The sequence below is a fragment of the Haliotis asinina genome, chromosome 11 (genome assembly GCF_037392515.1).
Source record: "Haliotis asinina isolate JCU_RB_2024 chromosome 11, JCU_Hal_asi_v2, whole genome shotgun sequence".
NCBI lineage: Eukaryota > Metazoa > Mollusca > Gastropoda > Lepetellida > Haliotidae > Haliotis > Haliotis asinina.
In genome coordinates this window covers 15,836,001-15,854,508 of record NC_090290.1, presented here as the reverse complement: position 1 = coordinate 15,854,508, position 18,508 = coordinate 15,836,001, and the positions used below count along the sequence as shown (strand labels likewise).

The following is an 18,508-nucleotide window of genomic DNA, read 5'->3' as shown; positions in this document are numbered from 1 at the left end:
ATACTGCTGGGAGTGGAGCGATACTAAACTCACTCACTCCATACTTGTTTGAAGGCTTTTTGCAATACATCAAGATTTTTCACTGGAGGATCTCGGACGTATTCTGCAACCAACAATGTCCCAAACGTGCTCATTTGGACTGAGCCCTGGACTCCTGGCAAGCCAAGGTGTCTGGTTGCTACCATCTCTTGACAGAAGACATCACCAAAGGCACATGCACCATGTCGTGTGACATTGTCGTCCATGAGGACTTGCCTTGCATTTACAGTATTATCATTTCAATGAGGTATTGCTTTCTACTCTTGATTGGGGTTGTTCCATTACATCACGAATTTGAACTGAAGGATCTTTCTGGGCATATTCTGCCGCCCATAGTGTCCCGAACATGTTCTGGTGGGCCATGGTAGACTTGATATCCTCTGTTAAGGTAAGAAATCACCAAATGCACGATGTGGCATAGTTTTGCAAATCGTAGCGTCGTTTTGTAATGCATGACCATGTGTTAACATACATGACCTTTAGTCATAATGCATGATCTTCTGTGATAATGCATGACCATATGATACAATGCACAACCTTGTGTGTAAGCATGCTCTGTTTTGTAATGCATGACCTTGTGTTGTAATGTATGACCTTTAGTTACAGTGCATGACCTCATTTGATAATGCATGACCTTGTGATAAAATGCATAACTTTGTGTGTAAGCATACCCTGTTTTGTAAGATTAAATACAAAAAGTGAAATGTTTCTTGGGCATCAGTGCATCCCTTTTATTTGTGCGCGTAACAATTGTTTTGCCATTCAAAACAATTTAATTTGACATAACTGCATCCCAATCACCCATTTGTCCAGTACAAGAATGAGACTGAATGAATGTGACAAATCATTAACATCTTCCCAAGCTGTATTTTTGATAGATAAAAAATTGAAATGTGTTCCTCCCTTGATACTTTTTTTCTACAAAAAATTTAAAATAAAGTGTTTTTTGAAAAATGTGTCTGAAAAACATTTAATTTTTTTATGCAGCCTAATGCATGACCTTATGTTGTAATGCATGACCTTGTGTTTCCCTGGATGGTTACTGAAATTTGGTACTACAACCGGGCTAGGATGTCAGTGATGTCCATTCACACTTTGTCTGATCATCATGTCACAGACACCCCTAAACCATCAATGTATCCCCCAGATTGGATTATCTGTTGTGGATCCTTGCTGTGACTTCAAATTCCACTGATGTCTAGCTCGACACCAAGCCTGTGGTGCTGTTTTTTTGTGCTTTGGGGATAACAACGTATTTCTGATTCTGAGAATGGCTGTATCCTCCCTAGTGATCAGCCTGGACGCTGACAGTTGTGATGTCATCAGTTTGCTCCACAACAACCACAACCCTGATAACATCCACTCTTTGATAACATCCACACAAGTAAAATCCTCATAATATCCACACTCCAACATACATCCATGCTCATACATTCAGGCTCATGATAACATCCACACTCGGGGTATCATCCACACTCCTTGATAACTTCCACACAACAACCTAATCCACTATCCTCGTAAAATCCTCACTCCTAATAACATCCACCCTCATGATAACATCCTCTCTCCTAATAACATCCACCCTCATGATAACATCCTCTCTCCTCGTAATATCCACGCTCATGATAACATCCTCTCTCCTCGTAACATCTACCCTCATGATAACATCCTCTCTCCTAATAACATCCACCCTCATGATAACATCCTCTCTCCTCGTAATATCCACGCTCATGATAACATCCTCTCTCCTCGTAACATCCACCCTCATGATAACATCCTCTCTCCTCGTAACATCCACCCTCATGATAACATCCTCTCTCCTCGTAATATCCATGCTCATGATAACATCCTCTCTCCTCGTAATATCCATGCTCATGATAACATCCTCTCTCCTCGTAATATCCACGCTCATGATAACATCCTCTCTCCTCGTAATATCCTCTCTTAATAACATCCACGCTCATGATAACATCCACTCGCCTTGTAATATCCTCACTCCTAATAACATCCACCCTCATGATAACATCCTATCTCCTCGTAATATCCACGCTCATGATAACATCCTCTCTCCTAATAACATCCACGCTCATGATAACATCCTCTCTCCTAATAACATCCACCCTCATGATAACATCCTCTCTCCTAATAACATCCACCCTCATGATAACATCCTCTCTCCTAATAACATCCACCCTCATGATAACATCCTCTCTCCTCATAACATCTACCCTCATGATAACATCCTCTCTCCTAATAACATCCACCCTCATGATAACATCCTCTCTCCTCGTAATATCCACGCTCATGATAACATCCTCTCTCCTAATAACATCCACCCTCATGATAACATCCTCTCTCCTCGTAATATCCATGCTCATGATAACATCCTCTCTCCTCGTAATATCCATGCTCATGATAACATCCTCTCTCCTCGTAATATCCACGCTCATGATAACATCCTCTCTCCTCGTAATATCCTCTCTTAATAACATCCACGCTCATGATAACATCCTCTCTCCTCGTAATATCCTCACTCCTAATAACATCCACGCTCATGATAACATCCTCTCTCCTCGTAATATCCTCTCTTAATAACATCCACGCTCATGATAACATCCACTCGCCTTTAAATATCCTCACTCTTGATAACATCCACTCTTCTCGTATTATCCTCACTCAAAAAACATCCACGCTCTTGATAACATCAACACTCAAGTAACATCCACTCTTGTCATAATATCCTCACTCCAAATCCGTGTTCTTGATAACAAACACATTTAAGTTACATCTACGATCCTAGAAATAACCACATTCTCATTAACATCCAATTTCTGACACTGTGATGACTTGCATATATATTTAGAAAAAAAATTCTGTTGACAAAGTTCTGACTGACTATATAGTAGATGTGTGTGAAATGTGGTATCAACCACTTATCTGGAGTATGCTCACAGCTGTACCATTAACACATCAATAGTACTAATCAAATATTTGGAACAATATTCATAGATCTAACATTGGATGAGCAGTTTTAAGATAGCAATGAAGATCCCAATGGCATCCCAAATACTGCTTCCACACACATCTGTCACTACATATCAGAGGCCAGAACAGTCTCAACAAAACATTGCAGATGTTGGACACCACAAACACTATTTCCACACACATCTGCCCAGTATTAGGTCTGAGGTCAGAACAGTGTCAACAAAACAATGCAGATGTTGGACACCACAAACACTATTTCCACACACATTTGCCCAGTATTAGGTCTCAGGTCAGAACAAAGTCTCAACAAAGCAATGCAGATATAGGATGCTACAAACTATTTCCATACACATCCATTCAGTATTAGGTCTGAGGTCCGAATAGTCTCAAAAATGCAAACCAGATTTAGAACGCCACAAACACTATTTTCGCACACAACCGTCCAATATTAGGTCCGAGGTCAGCTGTTTTTGGTTGCAGAGTCCCTGGAGGTTCATCAGGAGCTGATTCAGGGCGCTTCTTGGGGATGAAGACGAAGATGTGGCTGAAGTCAGCATCTGTTGGATGTCCTCTGAATGGAAACAGAGTCTTCTTGTTAGCAGCTTCAGCAGCTTCTCAATCGAGCTCACAATCTTGTCATCATTCTGAAAGAAATGGACAAAGAAAAAGAAGGTTAAGAGCCAGCAAATTAGCAGTTGCAGCATATTTCAGTTACATGCCTCAACAACCTGGCCTAGGAATCAAACCATGGACCTTCTGATCCAAAGTCGGATCTGCCAATACAGCAGCCATAACATTTTTTAGTCCCATCCTGGGATTCAAACTAAGACCTTCTCATTTGAAGTCTGACATGACCAAAGAGGTTAGGTTTATCAGCAAGTTGACAAGGTCAGTATATCATCTGTGGGTTGACTCTACATTTCTTGTAGTGGCATATGGTATTAACAATGTGCCTAACATTACAGTCATCAGCTTTTTGCAGCTCTATGAATATAGTTCATAGTTCATAGTTGATACCTACATCACACAAAGTGACCCGTCAAGGTCCAGGGTAGAATAGGCCTTCAGTAACCCATGCTTGCCATGAAAGTCGACTGTGCTTGTCTTAAGAGGCGACTAACGGGATCGGGTGGTCAGACTCGCTGACTTGTTGACACATGTCATCGGTTCCCAATTGAGAAGATCGATGCTCATGTTGTTGATAACTGGATTGTTTGTTCCAGACTCAATTATTTACAGACAGCTGCCATATAGCTGGAATATTGCTGAGTGCTGCATAAAACTAAACTCACTCACTCACTCACTCACTCAGAGAAAGTCCTTGCAAAGTGAAACAAAATCATTATCATTCAACTAATCATTGTTTACCTGAAATGTCTCAACTTTACCAGCACACAATAATCCCAAAACAATCCTCCTCTCTGTCTGATATGTGATCTGACTCAAGCCATGTTTCTTCAAGATGGCAACAAGAGCATCAGTTACAGCAAGGAAGCTGTCTTGTTTGAAGAGGCCGTCAACTATGTACGAGCATGTCTTCTCTTCACCAAGTCTCCTAGCTGATCTCACACAAATCTTACAGAACTGAAAGAAATGATAGTAAATATATCATGCTAGATACACATACCTGGTCCTGTGATGTCATGCTAGATACACGTACCTGGTCATATGATGTCATGCTAGATACACATACCTGGTCATATGATGTCATGCTAGATACATGTACCTGGTCCTGTGAAGTCATCCTACATATATGCACCTGGTCATGCAATGTCATGCTAGATAGATGTACCTGATTGTTTCAACACCTTGCCCAGCAACATTTCTGCTATGTGATGGCCATTATTAAGTAATCTTGACTGGACCAGATAAACCAGAGATTGACATCATAAGCATCAACCTACACTAAGGAAATGATGACACAAGCCACTGAACCTGATTAACCTATCCTGTTAACTGCTTCTTACTACAAGCATCGGTTGCTGATGACACTTTCTGACCTGTATCAACAGAGGTGCCTGGTCGTATGACATCATGCAAGATGTTGATGGTGATTGCATCAACCAGGTACACCTACCTGGTCATGTGATGTTATGGATGCTCCGGGAAGGACGGACTGCTGCAGGAAAGGACGGAGGAATTTCTCCTCAAAGACATCATCAGCAACAAGTGAGCTGTGACTTAATCGACACAATATCTGAAACAAGAGCCAGAAACAACATAGAAGTCAGAACATCTCAATCAAGTTAACTTCCACCAAAAGGAACCTAAATATTTTTGATGGAATCATGTCACTTGCTGTTACAAGAATGGGTTGCTCAAGACCTGGATATTCACAGGTACACTTATGTTAAATCCCCTCGGTCACAGTTCCTGACATTACTTTGTGGTTTCGCTTGACAAACAATAACAAGACAAGAAATACGAGGCACTGACGGCCAAGTAATGATGTCAGTATCTGTGTCTCAGACTCCAACAAAGAATCTAACAAGCCGATTTCAGCAAAAATATGGACATGTTGTCTTTTTTTCATTATTGAATATGACCTTGTCTATATGCCAAACCCCGGGTTTGATGCAATGTGTAAAAGCATCTCTGGTGTTCTCCGCCATGATAATGCTGGCATATTGTTACAAGCAACATAAAACTCAACTCACATACTCTTAATTTTAACGTTGTCTAGCAACAGTTATATGTTAACAGAAATAAGTACAAAAAGAAAGTAATTTAGGATAAGCAAAATATCAATAACTTGGTACATTACACGAGTAATAACAAAAACAGTAATTTTTTACAATTTTGACTAAAAAATGTTTTTGTGTGTTTTATTTTTTGTGGGCAATTTTTAAAAAAATTAAATATAATCGAGCGGGCAGAAGTCATGATTATACATTGAGGTTTTTTGTTGAGATACACACCTGTGGAGAGATGTGCCTCATTGGATCATCTGGGCTGGTAGAAGACTTGGTGAAAACATCACAGATGATGTCCTGCTCTTCGAGAGTCAAACTCGGCTTCAAGAACGTGATATGGAGCACTGCTGACCTCTGAAACGCTGTCATGAACTGAAACAAATGTCACTTATCAATATTTCAGCCAAATCACTGAGGTCACTGTTCAAAACTCCCAAAATTCCAAGCCAGAAAAATTACCATTCCAGATACAAACTTGTCAGTCCTTTTTTCAACATTATTTCCAGTGTTCTGATTGGTTATTGTTACATGAACTGTCCAATTGTAAGCAGTTTAACACAATATTCATAGTATCTTAATATCCTCAAACTGACAGCAAAAGAACCTGTCTGATATTACGAAATATTTACTGTTAGGGGTAAAAATATCTACTGGACCTCTGGACAGGATACTTCTGAAATCTGATTATTCAAGATGAAAACAGGCCGTTAATTAATTAATTAATTTGGTTAATTACCAATTATCAATCGTCAAAAAAAACCTGGTCAGCATTTATTTTCAGATTTGCCTATTCAGGTATTCAGGTTGTTATTGCAGATAAGTATACCATGATTCTCTGTTGGTTTAGCTTCATTTAGAGACTGGGCAAATTTCAAATCCAATGTACAAAAGATACTCCATCGTTAAGCATTTCATACACTAAAACAGAAATTCCAAAATCGTTTGTGAACTATAATGAGAAAATCTGATTGATTGCTCGATTGTTTTGTCACTGTGGCGAATCTTCAATTATTTCAATTCATCCGAACACCACTAGTGAGTAATGTTTTGTGGCACTTTTAGCAATATTTCAGCAACCTAAAGTGAGCATCATACATTGGTGAATACTAGTGTGTTCAGCTTGAGGCAGTCACCAAGAAACTTCCGCAATGCTAATTCTCTTCCACACACTTTGTACTTCCCTGATCCTTGGCTTGCTGCAACCATCTGAAATCTTTGTCAACATTCACTACAAGTATGGGTTACTGAGAACCCAGACTGTGCAGAACAATGGGCACTGAGAGGTACTGAGGACCTACTTCTTGTCCATTTGTTCCGCATTAGTTATTGTATTCCGCTTACCATTCATACTTTTTTAATTATAAGTTCATGTTTTGGAGAATACAAGATGGCAGCCTTCATATAAACTACTGTTGCCATGTGCACTCGAAATAAAACCTTTGAACCTTGGAATATCAAACAGATACTTTTCACTTCTCTCCTCCCGGTTGTGTACCCCTTGTCTATGTGCCAAACAACCAGTACAAACAAACTACAGACCAGTTCAAGACTCCTATACATCATATTGAAAATATAGCTGGGTACCAACTGTACCATTGGAAAGTGCTTTCTTTTCTCAAACAATCTGTTGACAGCAAAATGTTTCACTCCAACACTGGCGTGCTGAACAGAACTCAGAAAGACTCATAAAGAATTACTAAAAAGTTAATAAAATTCAGAAACAAAATGACGCAAGATGCTGGAGCATATCTTACCTGTGGGTTGTGGCGATATTTGCTTAACAGACTGTCCCATACTGCAGAGAATGCTGGGTAATCCTCCTTGGTTGCTATGGTTGCAACTGCTGCCAAAGCTTCTGCCCATTGTCTCCATACAGAGAATTTCTTGTGCGTTTGACCTACTTGAGAAAAACTCAAGTCATGACAACTTGCATGGACATGTCAACATTAAGAACATTAATTATTAAAAGCACTGGCAATCTGTTTTTTGCACATATATATTGAAATAATTTATTTTCCTTTTCAAATTTGGCTTGGGTCTTGATTCAGTAGTCAAGACAATTTGGAATGCAGACAAATTTGCTGAGAAACGCAACTGTCCAGATTAACAAGGCTTCACTATATTGCAAACACTGACAGGTCTTCAGTATGACAACTGAACACTTTGAAGAGATCATAAAATCATCATAATCCCACCTGGCTGTAAGTGTTCCATAAGTGGCTTGATGTATGGTTGAGCAGCCTTCTTCGTATGGTAGACAACACTCTGGATGGTGGCGAACCCTGCTTCCTGTGCACATGGTATTCCACTGTCACAGAGCGTCTTGATGTACGAAAGGACAGACTCTACACCTGCACTCTTAGCAATGACAGTCACGGTGTAACTGTTTGCAGATGAGACAACGGCTGTAGGGGAGCTTAAATCTGGTGTAAGGTGTGACAGGAGTTTCAACGCGCCGAACACCTAAAACAAAATACTATGAGTGAGATGATGGGGTAATGGGTGTCTGGTAATTATTTTTAGAAATACGGAGCTGGTTTCGTTATGCCCTGTGAGACCAGGTTGTATTCTACAGTGAGTTCAAGTACCTTACATTTGGTGCAAAAGTGGGATTGAAGTGTTCAGCTTCCTGTGCTCAGAAAATTTACACGATCAGTTAGTCAGAACTTGTGTTTTTATTGCAGTATAAAGATCAGATTGTACCCATGTGTACATGGAATGGCTTGTGACAGTCTGGAAGATTTTTAAAAAAACATAACTCTACTATAGAAGTATGTAGGAAAACATTTGGTGCTGGGTAACCCTGAGCCGAGAGCACACTCTCAGCCATGTAAATTTTCCCACTTGAATTCCATACGATTTGATGGTGATGGTATAAGCAGCTGCTGACCAATAATTCTCTATATTCTCCTTGAGTCATATACCCATCATTGTAAACCAAAAGTCACTGTGTTCTGTAATCTGATTGGTTGAAAAATATGATCAAATGGTAATTGATTCCCGGAAAGTGCAAGACTGTTCGCTCCGTATTGACATGTAGAAACACTACAAACAATTGTTTGGTTGTGTCATCAACAGTGGTGACGTCATTCAAATCATATTGTGACGTAAAGTTAGAATGACGTCACAAATGAGCAACTCCAGATGCTGCCATGGGAACAAGCTGAAACGGCCAGCCGATGACACTTCACTGCTGTACTCGTACTCGATGTAAACGAACCCTTTGGTACACTTTTTTGTTTACAACGTTCATAAACATCATGTGTTGGCCAATTTCTGGGTTTTATTGAGTATTGGAAGCACTGGAATATTTCATTTCCGAATGTATTCCTGTGCTTCAAATAGCCAATAACACCCAGAAATTGGCCCAACACATGATGTTTACCTCCTAAATGTTAGCTATAATGAAATATTTCCAACTGTCTTACCTTTGTGAGTTTGGAAATTATCCGGCATGCCACCTGTTTCACCTGTTGCGTTGAATACAGTCCTGCTTGTGCTTTGGAGAGGATTTGGTCAACGACTGGGCGGGCATTATGTCCCGCCTTATATATGAGACCATCAACTGTTTCTATTAGTATTCTCTTGTGTTTGTTGGTCTGATAGTCTTTGTCAAACATCATTTGTAAAAGAAGATTAAACAAGTTGCAGCAGTTGCCTCTTTTGGCCACATTCTGTAAGTCTCTTGTTGCAGCCTGTTTCAAAACAGAAGTGTGGAACACAAATCTATGATGAGTTTGAACACTTAAAAAAAAATAACTTACTGAGTGAGTGAGTTCAGTTTTATGCTGCAGGCATTTATATTCTCGCTATATGGCAGTGGTCAGTAAACAATTGAGTCTTAACCAGACAATCCAGTGATTAATGACATGAGCATCGATCTGCACCAATGGGAACTGATGACATGTCAACCAAGTCAGTGAGCCTGACCACCCAATCCCATCAGTCACCTCTTACGACAAGCATTGTCGCCTTTTATGGTAAGCATGGGTTGCTGAAGGCCTATTCTACCCCGGCCCTTCAAGGGTCAAATGACTTCCTAGCTAGCACACCTGGTATTACAGATGTATTTTAGTACCAAGCATTGTTGAGCGAAATTTAATTCAAAGATGTAAGACATTTTCCATTAACCAGTATACTCTTTTGACATAAGGTTTAAGAGAAATCGTGAGATTCTTGTTTTCAGATGGAAACATCATCATCATCATCATCATCATCATCATCATCATCATCATCATCATCATCACCATCACCATCATCATCACCTCCACATCAGTAGGAACATGTGCGTTTGGTTTTCGCTGTATATTAAGCAATACTCCAGCAAGATCATGGTTGGGGATACCAGAAATGGGCTTCATGCATTGTACCCATGTAGGGAATCAAACACAGATCTTTGACATGATGAGTGAACACTTTAACCACTAGGCTTCCTATCTGCCCTTATTTCAAATGTTGCTAAAAACAACCTCTATGACGCTGAGAAAAATGTAATGTGCAACATAATGTATTACTACCATGTTACCATAGAAATCTGTATAAAAGATATTGTTATGATGTCTGTTACACCATACATGGGTCATTAAATCACTGACAAGTATGCTGAGGCTCAGCTGCTGTTTACTTTCTGTGCCAAGTGGGTTGATACAAAAATAAGGAATGAGCAATTAAGAGGACCTCAGGTGAAATAAAAATGAAGCGAAAACGGATTGCTAAGTACTGAATGATATGACAATCAGCATCTTAATATAAGACCTTACATGCTTGTAATTTGAGGCGACATATCACACAACTGCACTCGTTAATCAGAGGCAAGAATGGAGTCTTGTTAGAAAATATATTTGTCATGTATCTCACACAAAACATACCCTGCAAATACTTTCCACTCCCTGATTATAAACCAAATATAAATTCAACAATATTTTCTTGGTGTTCTTTTTTCACAAAATAAACAAATGCAAAAGTTATCCATAGGGGATAACTCGACAACTAAAAGGACACATGGACAAGGTGCTAAAAAATATCACCCAGGTGAGCCAAACACTTCAACCAGTTAACCACAGTTCTGCCATCAGACTCTTATAAAAGGACATCAGACTTTACCTGTGCAACGGAAGGTGGTCCATTCTTTATTTTCAGCACAATTCCTATCAGATGTCTCTTTTCAACTTCTGCCTGGGAGATTCCAGGGCCTGACAAACTGATGCGTCTCTGAAAAAATAGGCACCCAAATTACAATCTTCAGGTGAGATACCCTCAGGTGAGTCTGATGTGCATGTAATGGTTTTATAGTGATACCAGCAATACTATGGCAGGGGACATCAGAAATGGGCCTCACACATTGTACCAATGTGAGGAATCAAACCCAGGCCTTTGGTTTGATGTGGAATGAGGCTATGCCTCTTTGTTGTTGTCCAACGCCATACTCAGCAATATTCCAGTTATATAAGGGGCTGTCTATAAATAATGAAGTCTGGCCCAGACAATCCAGTGATCAAAAGCATGAGCATCAAACTTATCATCTGATGTCTGCATAACCACTGTCAACAGATCCCTCAAAAGAAAACATGTTTCAGAGTGTCATAACATTTTAACTATGCTTACTTACAAGCACACGTCCAAAATACTTCCTATCACCATCCTGGACAAAGGGAAACAACTCCGCGTCAACGGACTCTGACGTTATGGCATCCATCACTGAACCTGAACTGGAGCTTGATGTTGAAACTCTTTTCTCATCTGCCGACAGTACAGACCCTGATGTCGATTCAATCACATGTTTTTTGGATCCTGAATATGACCGCCTTCTTTTAGGTGAAATACAACTTGATGTTGATCTTCTCCTCCTTTTCTCATTTGTAGAAGGTATAGATCCTGATGTAGATTCACTCTTATATAATTTGGATCCTGAATATGACCGTCTTCTTCTGAGTGAGATACTGCTTGATACTGATCTTCTCCTTCTTCTTCGTCTTTTCTCCAAGGTGTTTAACCCTGAGAATGATCTCCGTCTTATGGGTGAAGAAGAGCCTGATATTGATCCTCTTCTTTTTCTTTTTCTTCTTCCACCACATAAGCTAGATCCTGAATATGATCTCCTTTTCCTGGATGAATTATAGCCTGATATTGATCTTCTTCTCCTTTGTGTCCAATATGAGCTTGATCCTGAAAATGATCTCCTCCTTCGGGATGAACTATTGCCTGATATCGATCTTCTCCTTCTTCTTCTCCCAAATGAGCTAGATCCTGAATCTGAAACAGAGTTGGTTACCGATATTGCTCTCTCATGTGGGGATCTATCGCATGATAATGATCTGCTTCTTTGTCTTGCATGTGACTTAGATCCTGGATGTGATCTCTGCCTTGGAGGGGATCTATTGCATGATATTGATCTGCTTCTTTGTCTTGTATTTGACCTAGATCCTGGATGCGATCTCTGCCTTGAACGGGATCTATCCAATGATGTCAATCTGTTTCTTTGTCTTGCATAAGGCCTCGATCTCGAATGTGATCTCTGCCTTGGTGGAGATCTATCATAGGATAATGAACTGTTTCTTTGTCTTGTGTTCGACCTAGATCCTGAATGTGAACTCTGCCTTGGAGGAGATCTATCACTTGATACTGATCTGTTTCTTGGTCTTGTGGGAGACCTAGGTCCCGAATGTGATCTCTGTCTTGGAAGAGATCTGTTCCAAGATATTGATCTGCTTCTTTGTCTTGTGTTCGACCTAGATCTTGGATTAGATCTCTGCCTTGGAGGAGATCTATCATGTGATACTGATCTGTTTCTTGGTCTCGTGGGAGACCTAGATCCTGGATGTGATCTCTGTCTTGGAGGGGATCTATCTAATGATGACGATCTGCTTCTTTGTCTTGCATGAGGCCTTGATTCCGAATGTGATCTCTGCTTTGGAGGGGATCTATTGCATGATATTGATCTGTTTCTTTGTCTTGTATTTGACCTAGATCCTGGATGTGATCTCTGCCCTACAGGAGATCTATTGCAAGATGCTGATCTGTTTCTTTGGCTTGCATGAGGCCTCAATCCTAAATGTGATCTCTGTCTTGAAAGAGATCTGTTCCAAGATATTGATCTGCTTCTTTGTCTTGTGTTCAACCTAGATCTTGGATTAGATCTCTGCCTTGGAGGAGATCTATCATGTGATACTGATCTGTTTCTTGGTCTCATGGGAGACCTAGATCCTGGATGTGATCTCTGTCTTGGAGGGGATCTATCCAATGATGACGATCTGCTTCTTTGTCTTGCATGAGGCCTTGATTCCGAATGTGATCTCTGCCTTGAACGGGATCTATTGCATGATATTGATCTGTTTCTTTGTCTTGTATTTGACCTAGATCCTGGATGTGATCTCTGCCCTACAGGAGATCTATTGCAAGATGCTGATCTGTTTCTTTGGCTTGTGGGAGACCTAGATCCTGGATGTGATCTCTGTCTTGGAGGAGATCTATTGCAAGATATTGATCTGCTTCTTTGTCTTGCATGAGGCCTCAATCCTATATGTGATCTCTGTCTTGAAGGAGATCTGTTCCAAGATATTGATCTGCTTCTTTGTCTTGTATTTGACCTAGATCCTGGATGTGATCTCTGCCCTACAGGAGATCTATTGCAAGATCCTGATCTGTTTCTTTGGCTTGTGGGAGACCTAGATCCTGGATGTGATCTCTGTCTTGGAAGGGATCTATCCAATGATGTCGATCTGCTTCTTCGTCTTGCATGAGGCCTTGATCCTGAATGTGATCTCTGTCTTGGAGGAGATCTATCACAGGATAATGATCTGCTTCTTTGTCTTGTGGGAGACCTAGGTCCCGAATGTGATCTCTGTCTTGGAAGAGATCTGTTCCAAGATATTGATCTGCTTCTTTGTCTTGTGTTCGACCTAGATCTTGGATTAGATCTCTGCCTTGGAGGAGATCTATCATGTGATACTGATCTGTTTCTTGGTCTTGTGGGAGACCTAGATCCTGGATGTGATCTCTGTCTTGGAGGGGATCTATCTAATGATGACGATCTGCTTCTTTGTCTTGCATGAGGCCTTGATTCCGAATGTGATCTCTGCCTTGAACGGGATCTATTGCATGATATTGATCTGTTTCTTTGTCTTGTATTTGACCTAGATCCTGGATGTGATCTCTGCCCTACAGGAGATCTATTGCAAGATGCTGATCTGTTTCTTTGGCTTGTGGGAGACCTAGATCCTGGATGTGATCTCTGTCTTGGAGGAGATCTATTGCAAGATATTGATCTGCTTCTTTGTCTTGCATGAGGCCTCAATCCTATATGTGATCTCTGTCTTGAAGGAGATCTGTTCCAAGATATTGATCTGCTTCTTCGTCTTGTGTTCGACCTAGATCTTGGATTAGATCTCTGCCTTGGAGGAGATCTATCATGTGATACTGATCTGTTTCTTGGTCTCATGGGAGACCTAGATCCTGGATGTGATCTCTGTCTTGGAGGAGATCTATTGCGAGATATTGATCTGCTTCTTTGTCTTGCATGAGGCCTCAATCCTATATGTGATCTCTGTCTTGAAGGAGATCTGTTCCAAGATATTGATCTGCTTCTTTGTCTTGTGTTCAACTTAGATCCTGGATGTGATCTCTGCCTTGGAGGAGATCTGTCACGTGATACTGATCTGTTTCTTGGTCTTGTGGGAGACCTAGATCCGGAACGTGATCTCTGCCTTGGAGGAGATCTATCATGTGATACTGATCTATTTCTCTGTCTTGTGTTCAACCTAGATCCTGAATGTGATCTCTGCTTTGGAGGGGATATGTCATGTGATACTGATCTGCTTATTCGCCTTGAATGTGACCTTGACTGTGAACGTGATCTCTGCCTTGAAGAGGATCTATTGAATGATATTGATCTGCATCTTCGTCTTGCACGAGACCTAGATCCTGAAAAAGATCTCTGCCTTATGGAGGATCTATCATGTGATACTGATCTGCTTCTTGGTCTTGCACGAGGTCTAGATCCTGAATGTGATCTCTGCCTTGGAAGAGATCTGTTCCAAGATATTGATCTGCTTCTTTGTCTTGTGTTCAACCTAGATCCCAAATGTGATCTCTGCCTTGGAGAGGATCTATCACAGGATAATGATCTGCTTCTTCGTCTTGCATGTGACCTAGATAATGAATGTGATCTCCGCCTTGGAGAGGATCTATCCCATGATGTTGATGTGTTTCTTTGTCTTGCATGTGACCTAGATCCCAAACGTGATCTCTGCCTTGGAGAGGATCTATCACAGGATAATGATCCGCTCCTTTGTCTTGCACGAGGTCTAGATCCTGAATGAGATCTATGGCTTGGAGAGGAGCTATTGCAAGATACTGATCCGCTCATTCGCGTTGCATGTGACCTTGATTGTGAACGTGATCTCCACCTTGGAGAATATCTATGGTATGATATCGATCTGCTTCTTCGTCTTGCATGTGAGCTAGATCCTGAATGTGATCTCCACCTTTGAGGGGATCTATCCCATGATAATGATCTGCTTCTTCGTCTTGCATGTGAATGTGATCTCTGCCTTGAAGGGGATCTATCGCTTGCCATCGAACTGCACTGATGTTCATGATGGTTAGAATCTGAATAAGGGGGGGATCTGTCTTGTCTTCTGACATATGAGTTAGACCTTGAACACGATCTCTGCCTTGATTGAGATCTACTGTAAGATTTTGATCTGCTTCTTTTCCTTGGTCTTCTTTTGTGATTATTAGACCTTGAATACAATCTCTTTCGTCTTCTTTGTTTTCCCCTGAAGTCTTTAGTGGAGTCTAGGGATTTGCCAGGTGAAGTTGTACGAGAGTTGTATGTGCTTTCTGACGACGATAACATGGTTGAGCTTCAGTGTTCTTTTGTAAAGTTTTGTTGAAAATCTGTATCACTGGATGACTCTCATGGGATGATACAAAATCCATATCTGAACCATTTGGAGCTCTGTCTCATTGTTGAGATGGCAAAGATGTTGGCTCATTTCGTATCTTTATCCTGGTTCTTGAACTGCCGATGTGAGGACACCTGAATGCAATCAGAAACTGATTGTTCAAACTATATGATCAAGGCATACATACCACCACCCATCCAACCATCCATTCACCATCCAACCATCCATTCACCATCCAACCATCCATTCACCCATTCATTCACCCAACCACCCATCCATTCCTCCAACCACCCATCAATCCATCCATTCATCCATCAATCCAACCATTCACCCAACCACCCATTCATTCACCCAACCACAAATCAATCCATCCATCCACCCATTAATCCATCATTCCATCCATTCACCCATCAATCCAACCATTCACCCAACCACCCATTCATTCACCCAACCACAAATCAATCCACCCATCCACCCATTAATCCATCATTCCATCCATTCACCAACCACTCATCAATCCATCATTCACCCATGCAGCCATCCATTCACCCATCAATCCATCCATTCACCCAACCACCCATCAATCCATCCATTCATCCATCAATCCAACCATTCACCCAACCACCCATTCATTCGCCCAACCACAAATCAATCCATCCATCCACCCATTAATCCATCATTCCATCCATTCACCCATCAATCCAACCATTCACCCAACCACCCATCCATTCACCCAACCACCCATCAATCCATCCATTCACCCATCAATCCATCCATTCACCCAAACACCCGTCAATCCATCCATTCACCCATCAATCCATCCATTCACCCATCAATCCATCCATTCACCAATCCATCCATTCACCCATCAATCCATCCATTCACCCATCAATCCATCCATCCACCCAACCAACCAGCCATAGTACCAGAACACAGGAAAGGGCTTCACACATTATTCTCATGTGGGGAATCGAACCTGGGCCCTGTTTCACAAAACGATCTCAGCACTATGAGTCTTGTAAGTCTACATTACTGCATGGGAGTTATGATAGTCGCAGCGGTACAACAACATTGTGAAATGGGAAAATCACTAGGCTAACACACCACCTTGACATTCACAAACATAACCGTATCAAGCAGGGGATAAAAATCCCATAGTCCGATGCCTGGGACAAGTCAGTTTTCATTTCGGGCAATGAAATAAAGGTACCTTACTTGTCCATGGAGTACTGGACTATTTCCACTTATGGTTTCAAACTGCAGATGACTTGGATTTCATTTCATGTCTGCTCCTAATGTAGCTAAAACATTTCACAATACTAATGAAGTACAGCTATCATTCTTAGAATTTATCACTCTTTGATAAACAGTCCAGTAAACATAAACATCAAACATTGTGTCATAAAATCAGGGCAAGGAGAAAATAAATTGTGAACCACGGTATCAAGCATGATATAAAAACAAGCTCAGTACTGTTAATGACATTGTTGGCCAAAGCACATAAAATATGAAAATTAAGATTAGGATTCTGTAAGTATGACTCCACAAAATATGCAACATACATATGAAATGTTTATCCATATTCCAAATTTAGCCTGAAAATCAAGTTCAGTCATCACTTAAAGTTGTTGTATTCGCCATGTTTCTTAGTTGACACTTGTTTTGTATTGTGCAGGCATGTCATAGGACTCAGCAATATTCCAACTATGTGATAGCAGTCTGTAAATAATTGAGTCTTGACCAGACAATCAGTGATGAACAGCCTGAACATCATTCTTTGCATTTTATGATATGATGACATGCGTCAACCAAGTCAGTAAGCTTAATTGACTGCCCAATGCTGCTAGTTGCCTCTTATGATCGATTCTAACCTGGAGTCACAAGGGATACACTACTTAGATGCATTCACTAGTAACTCATGAAGCGACTCATCAGGTTTGGTGACTTGTTTGGCACATGTCATCAGTTTCCAATTGCGTAGATCGATGTTCATGCTGTTGATCAATGGAGCGTCTGGTCCAGACTCTATTATTTGCAGACCGCTGCCATATAGCTGGGATATTGCTAAGTGTGGCGTAAAACTAAACTCACTCACTAACTGTGTATACTATGACAGTTTTGATCGAAAAATTGTAATAAGGTGGAATATGGACTCATTCTATGGTACATATCTGTAATCTGGTGATTTTGGCTAGGATACCTGCATCTGCAGCATGGGGTAATCTGTAGTAATCATAAGAACAACACCTTCAGCCATATTTTTCTATATGTGCTGATTTTTCATGCATTTATTACATAATTTCTTCGTATCATTTATGGTTAATTTATCACCTACACAACATGGCTATCGTCCCTGGACGAAGACCTACTGACAGTACTGTCTTGATAACATGACATCGGATATTACACATCTCAGTTCTCCATTCTAAGATTTGATTATTTCTTGTCAAAACGTCATGGCTTACTTTTGCAATCATCATGTTTCCAAAACGAATTGTCAGATAGCATTATATGTATCTGTCGAACACACAACCACTGTCCTTTCGCGTGTTAACATGCAACCTTACCTGGGGTGCAACGCCCATTAGCACGATCTTCGCTTAGTAGCAGTACTATAGTATAGCAGCTGATAAGTGACTTCAAAATACGCTGTTTGGGTGTTGTCCCCTTGTTGTCATTTGTTTTAAACTTCAGAATACTGTGTGAACATGCGATAACTGTGTTCCATTCCTCTAAATGAGAAGCTTCGTTTTAAGACAAACCAGAAACGTCCACAAAACGTTGTGCATGCTCAGCAACGCATGCCATGTTTACATCGCATTCGGATCAGATCGGGTTTCATCGGTTTCTTTCGGAATGGTTAAGAGTATTGTGTTTATCACACAG

General features: G+C 40.7%; 1 protein-coding gene across 3 annotated transcripts; it reads right to left on the bottom strand.

Annotated features, from left to right (window-relative positions):
- Positions 1 to 740: 740 nt before the first annotated feature.
- Positions 741 to 18,450, bottom strand: LOC137255258 (serine/arginine repetitive matrix protein 2-like). Of its 3 annotated transcripts, none has more exons than XM_067792698.1 (10): positions 18,190 to 18,450; positions 11,326 to 15,756; positions 10,821 to 10,928; positions 9,146 to 9,412; positions 7,913 to 8,180; positions 7,472 to 7,617; positions 5,943 to 6,089; positions 5,102 to 5,221; positions 4,393 to 4,608; positions 741 to 3,668 (listed from the first exon to the last, which is right to left on the bottom strand). In XM_067792698.1, the coding sequence occupies exons 2-10, from the start codon at positions 15,571 to 15,573 to the stop codon at positions 3,447 to 3,449; spliced, it is 5,742 nt and encodes a 1,913-aa protein (XP_067648799.1). In that variant the 5' UTR covers positions 15,574 to 15,756; positions 18,190 to 18,450; the 3' UTR covers positions 741 to 3,446. The 3 variants fall into 3 exon arrangements, with proteins under 3 accessions (XP_067648799.1, XP_067648801.1, XP_067648800.1); XM_067792700.1 differs by having other exon boundaries at positions 7,472 to 7,614; XM_067792699.1 differs by lacking the exon at positions 18,190 to 18,450 and having other exon boundaries at positions 11,326 to 15,763.
- Positions 18,451 to 18,508: the final 58 nt, after the last annotated feature.

Coding starts and splice junctions, on each gene's coding strand:
- LOC137255258 (XM_067792698.1), bottom strand. CDS start 15,573: ATGTTATCGTCGTCAGAAAGCACATACAACTCTCGTACAACTTCACCT. Junction 10,929..11,325: donor AGTATTTTGGACGTGTGCTT/GTAAGTAAGCAT, acceptor CTATTTTTTCAG/AGACGCATCAGTTTGTCAGG. Junction 7,618..7,912: donor TATGGAACACTTACAGCCAG/GTGGGATTATGA, acceptor GTTTTTCTCAAG/TAGGTCAAACGCACAAGAAA.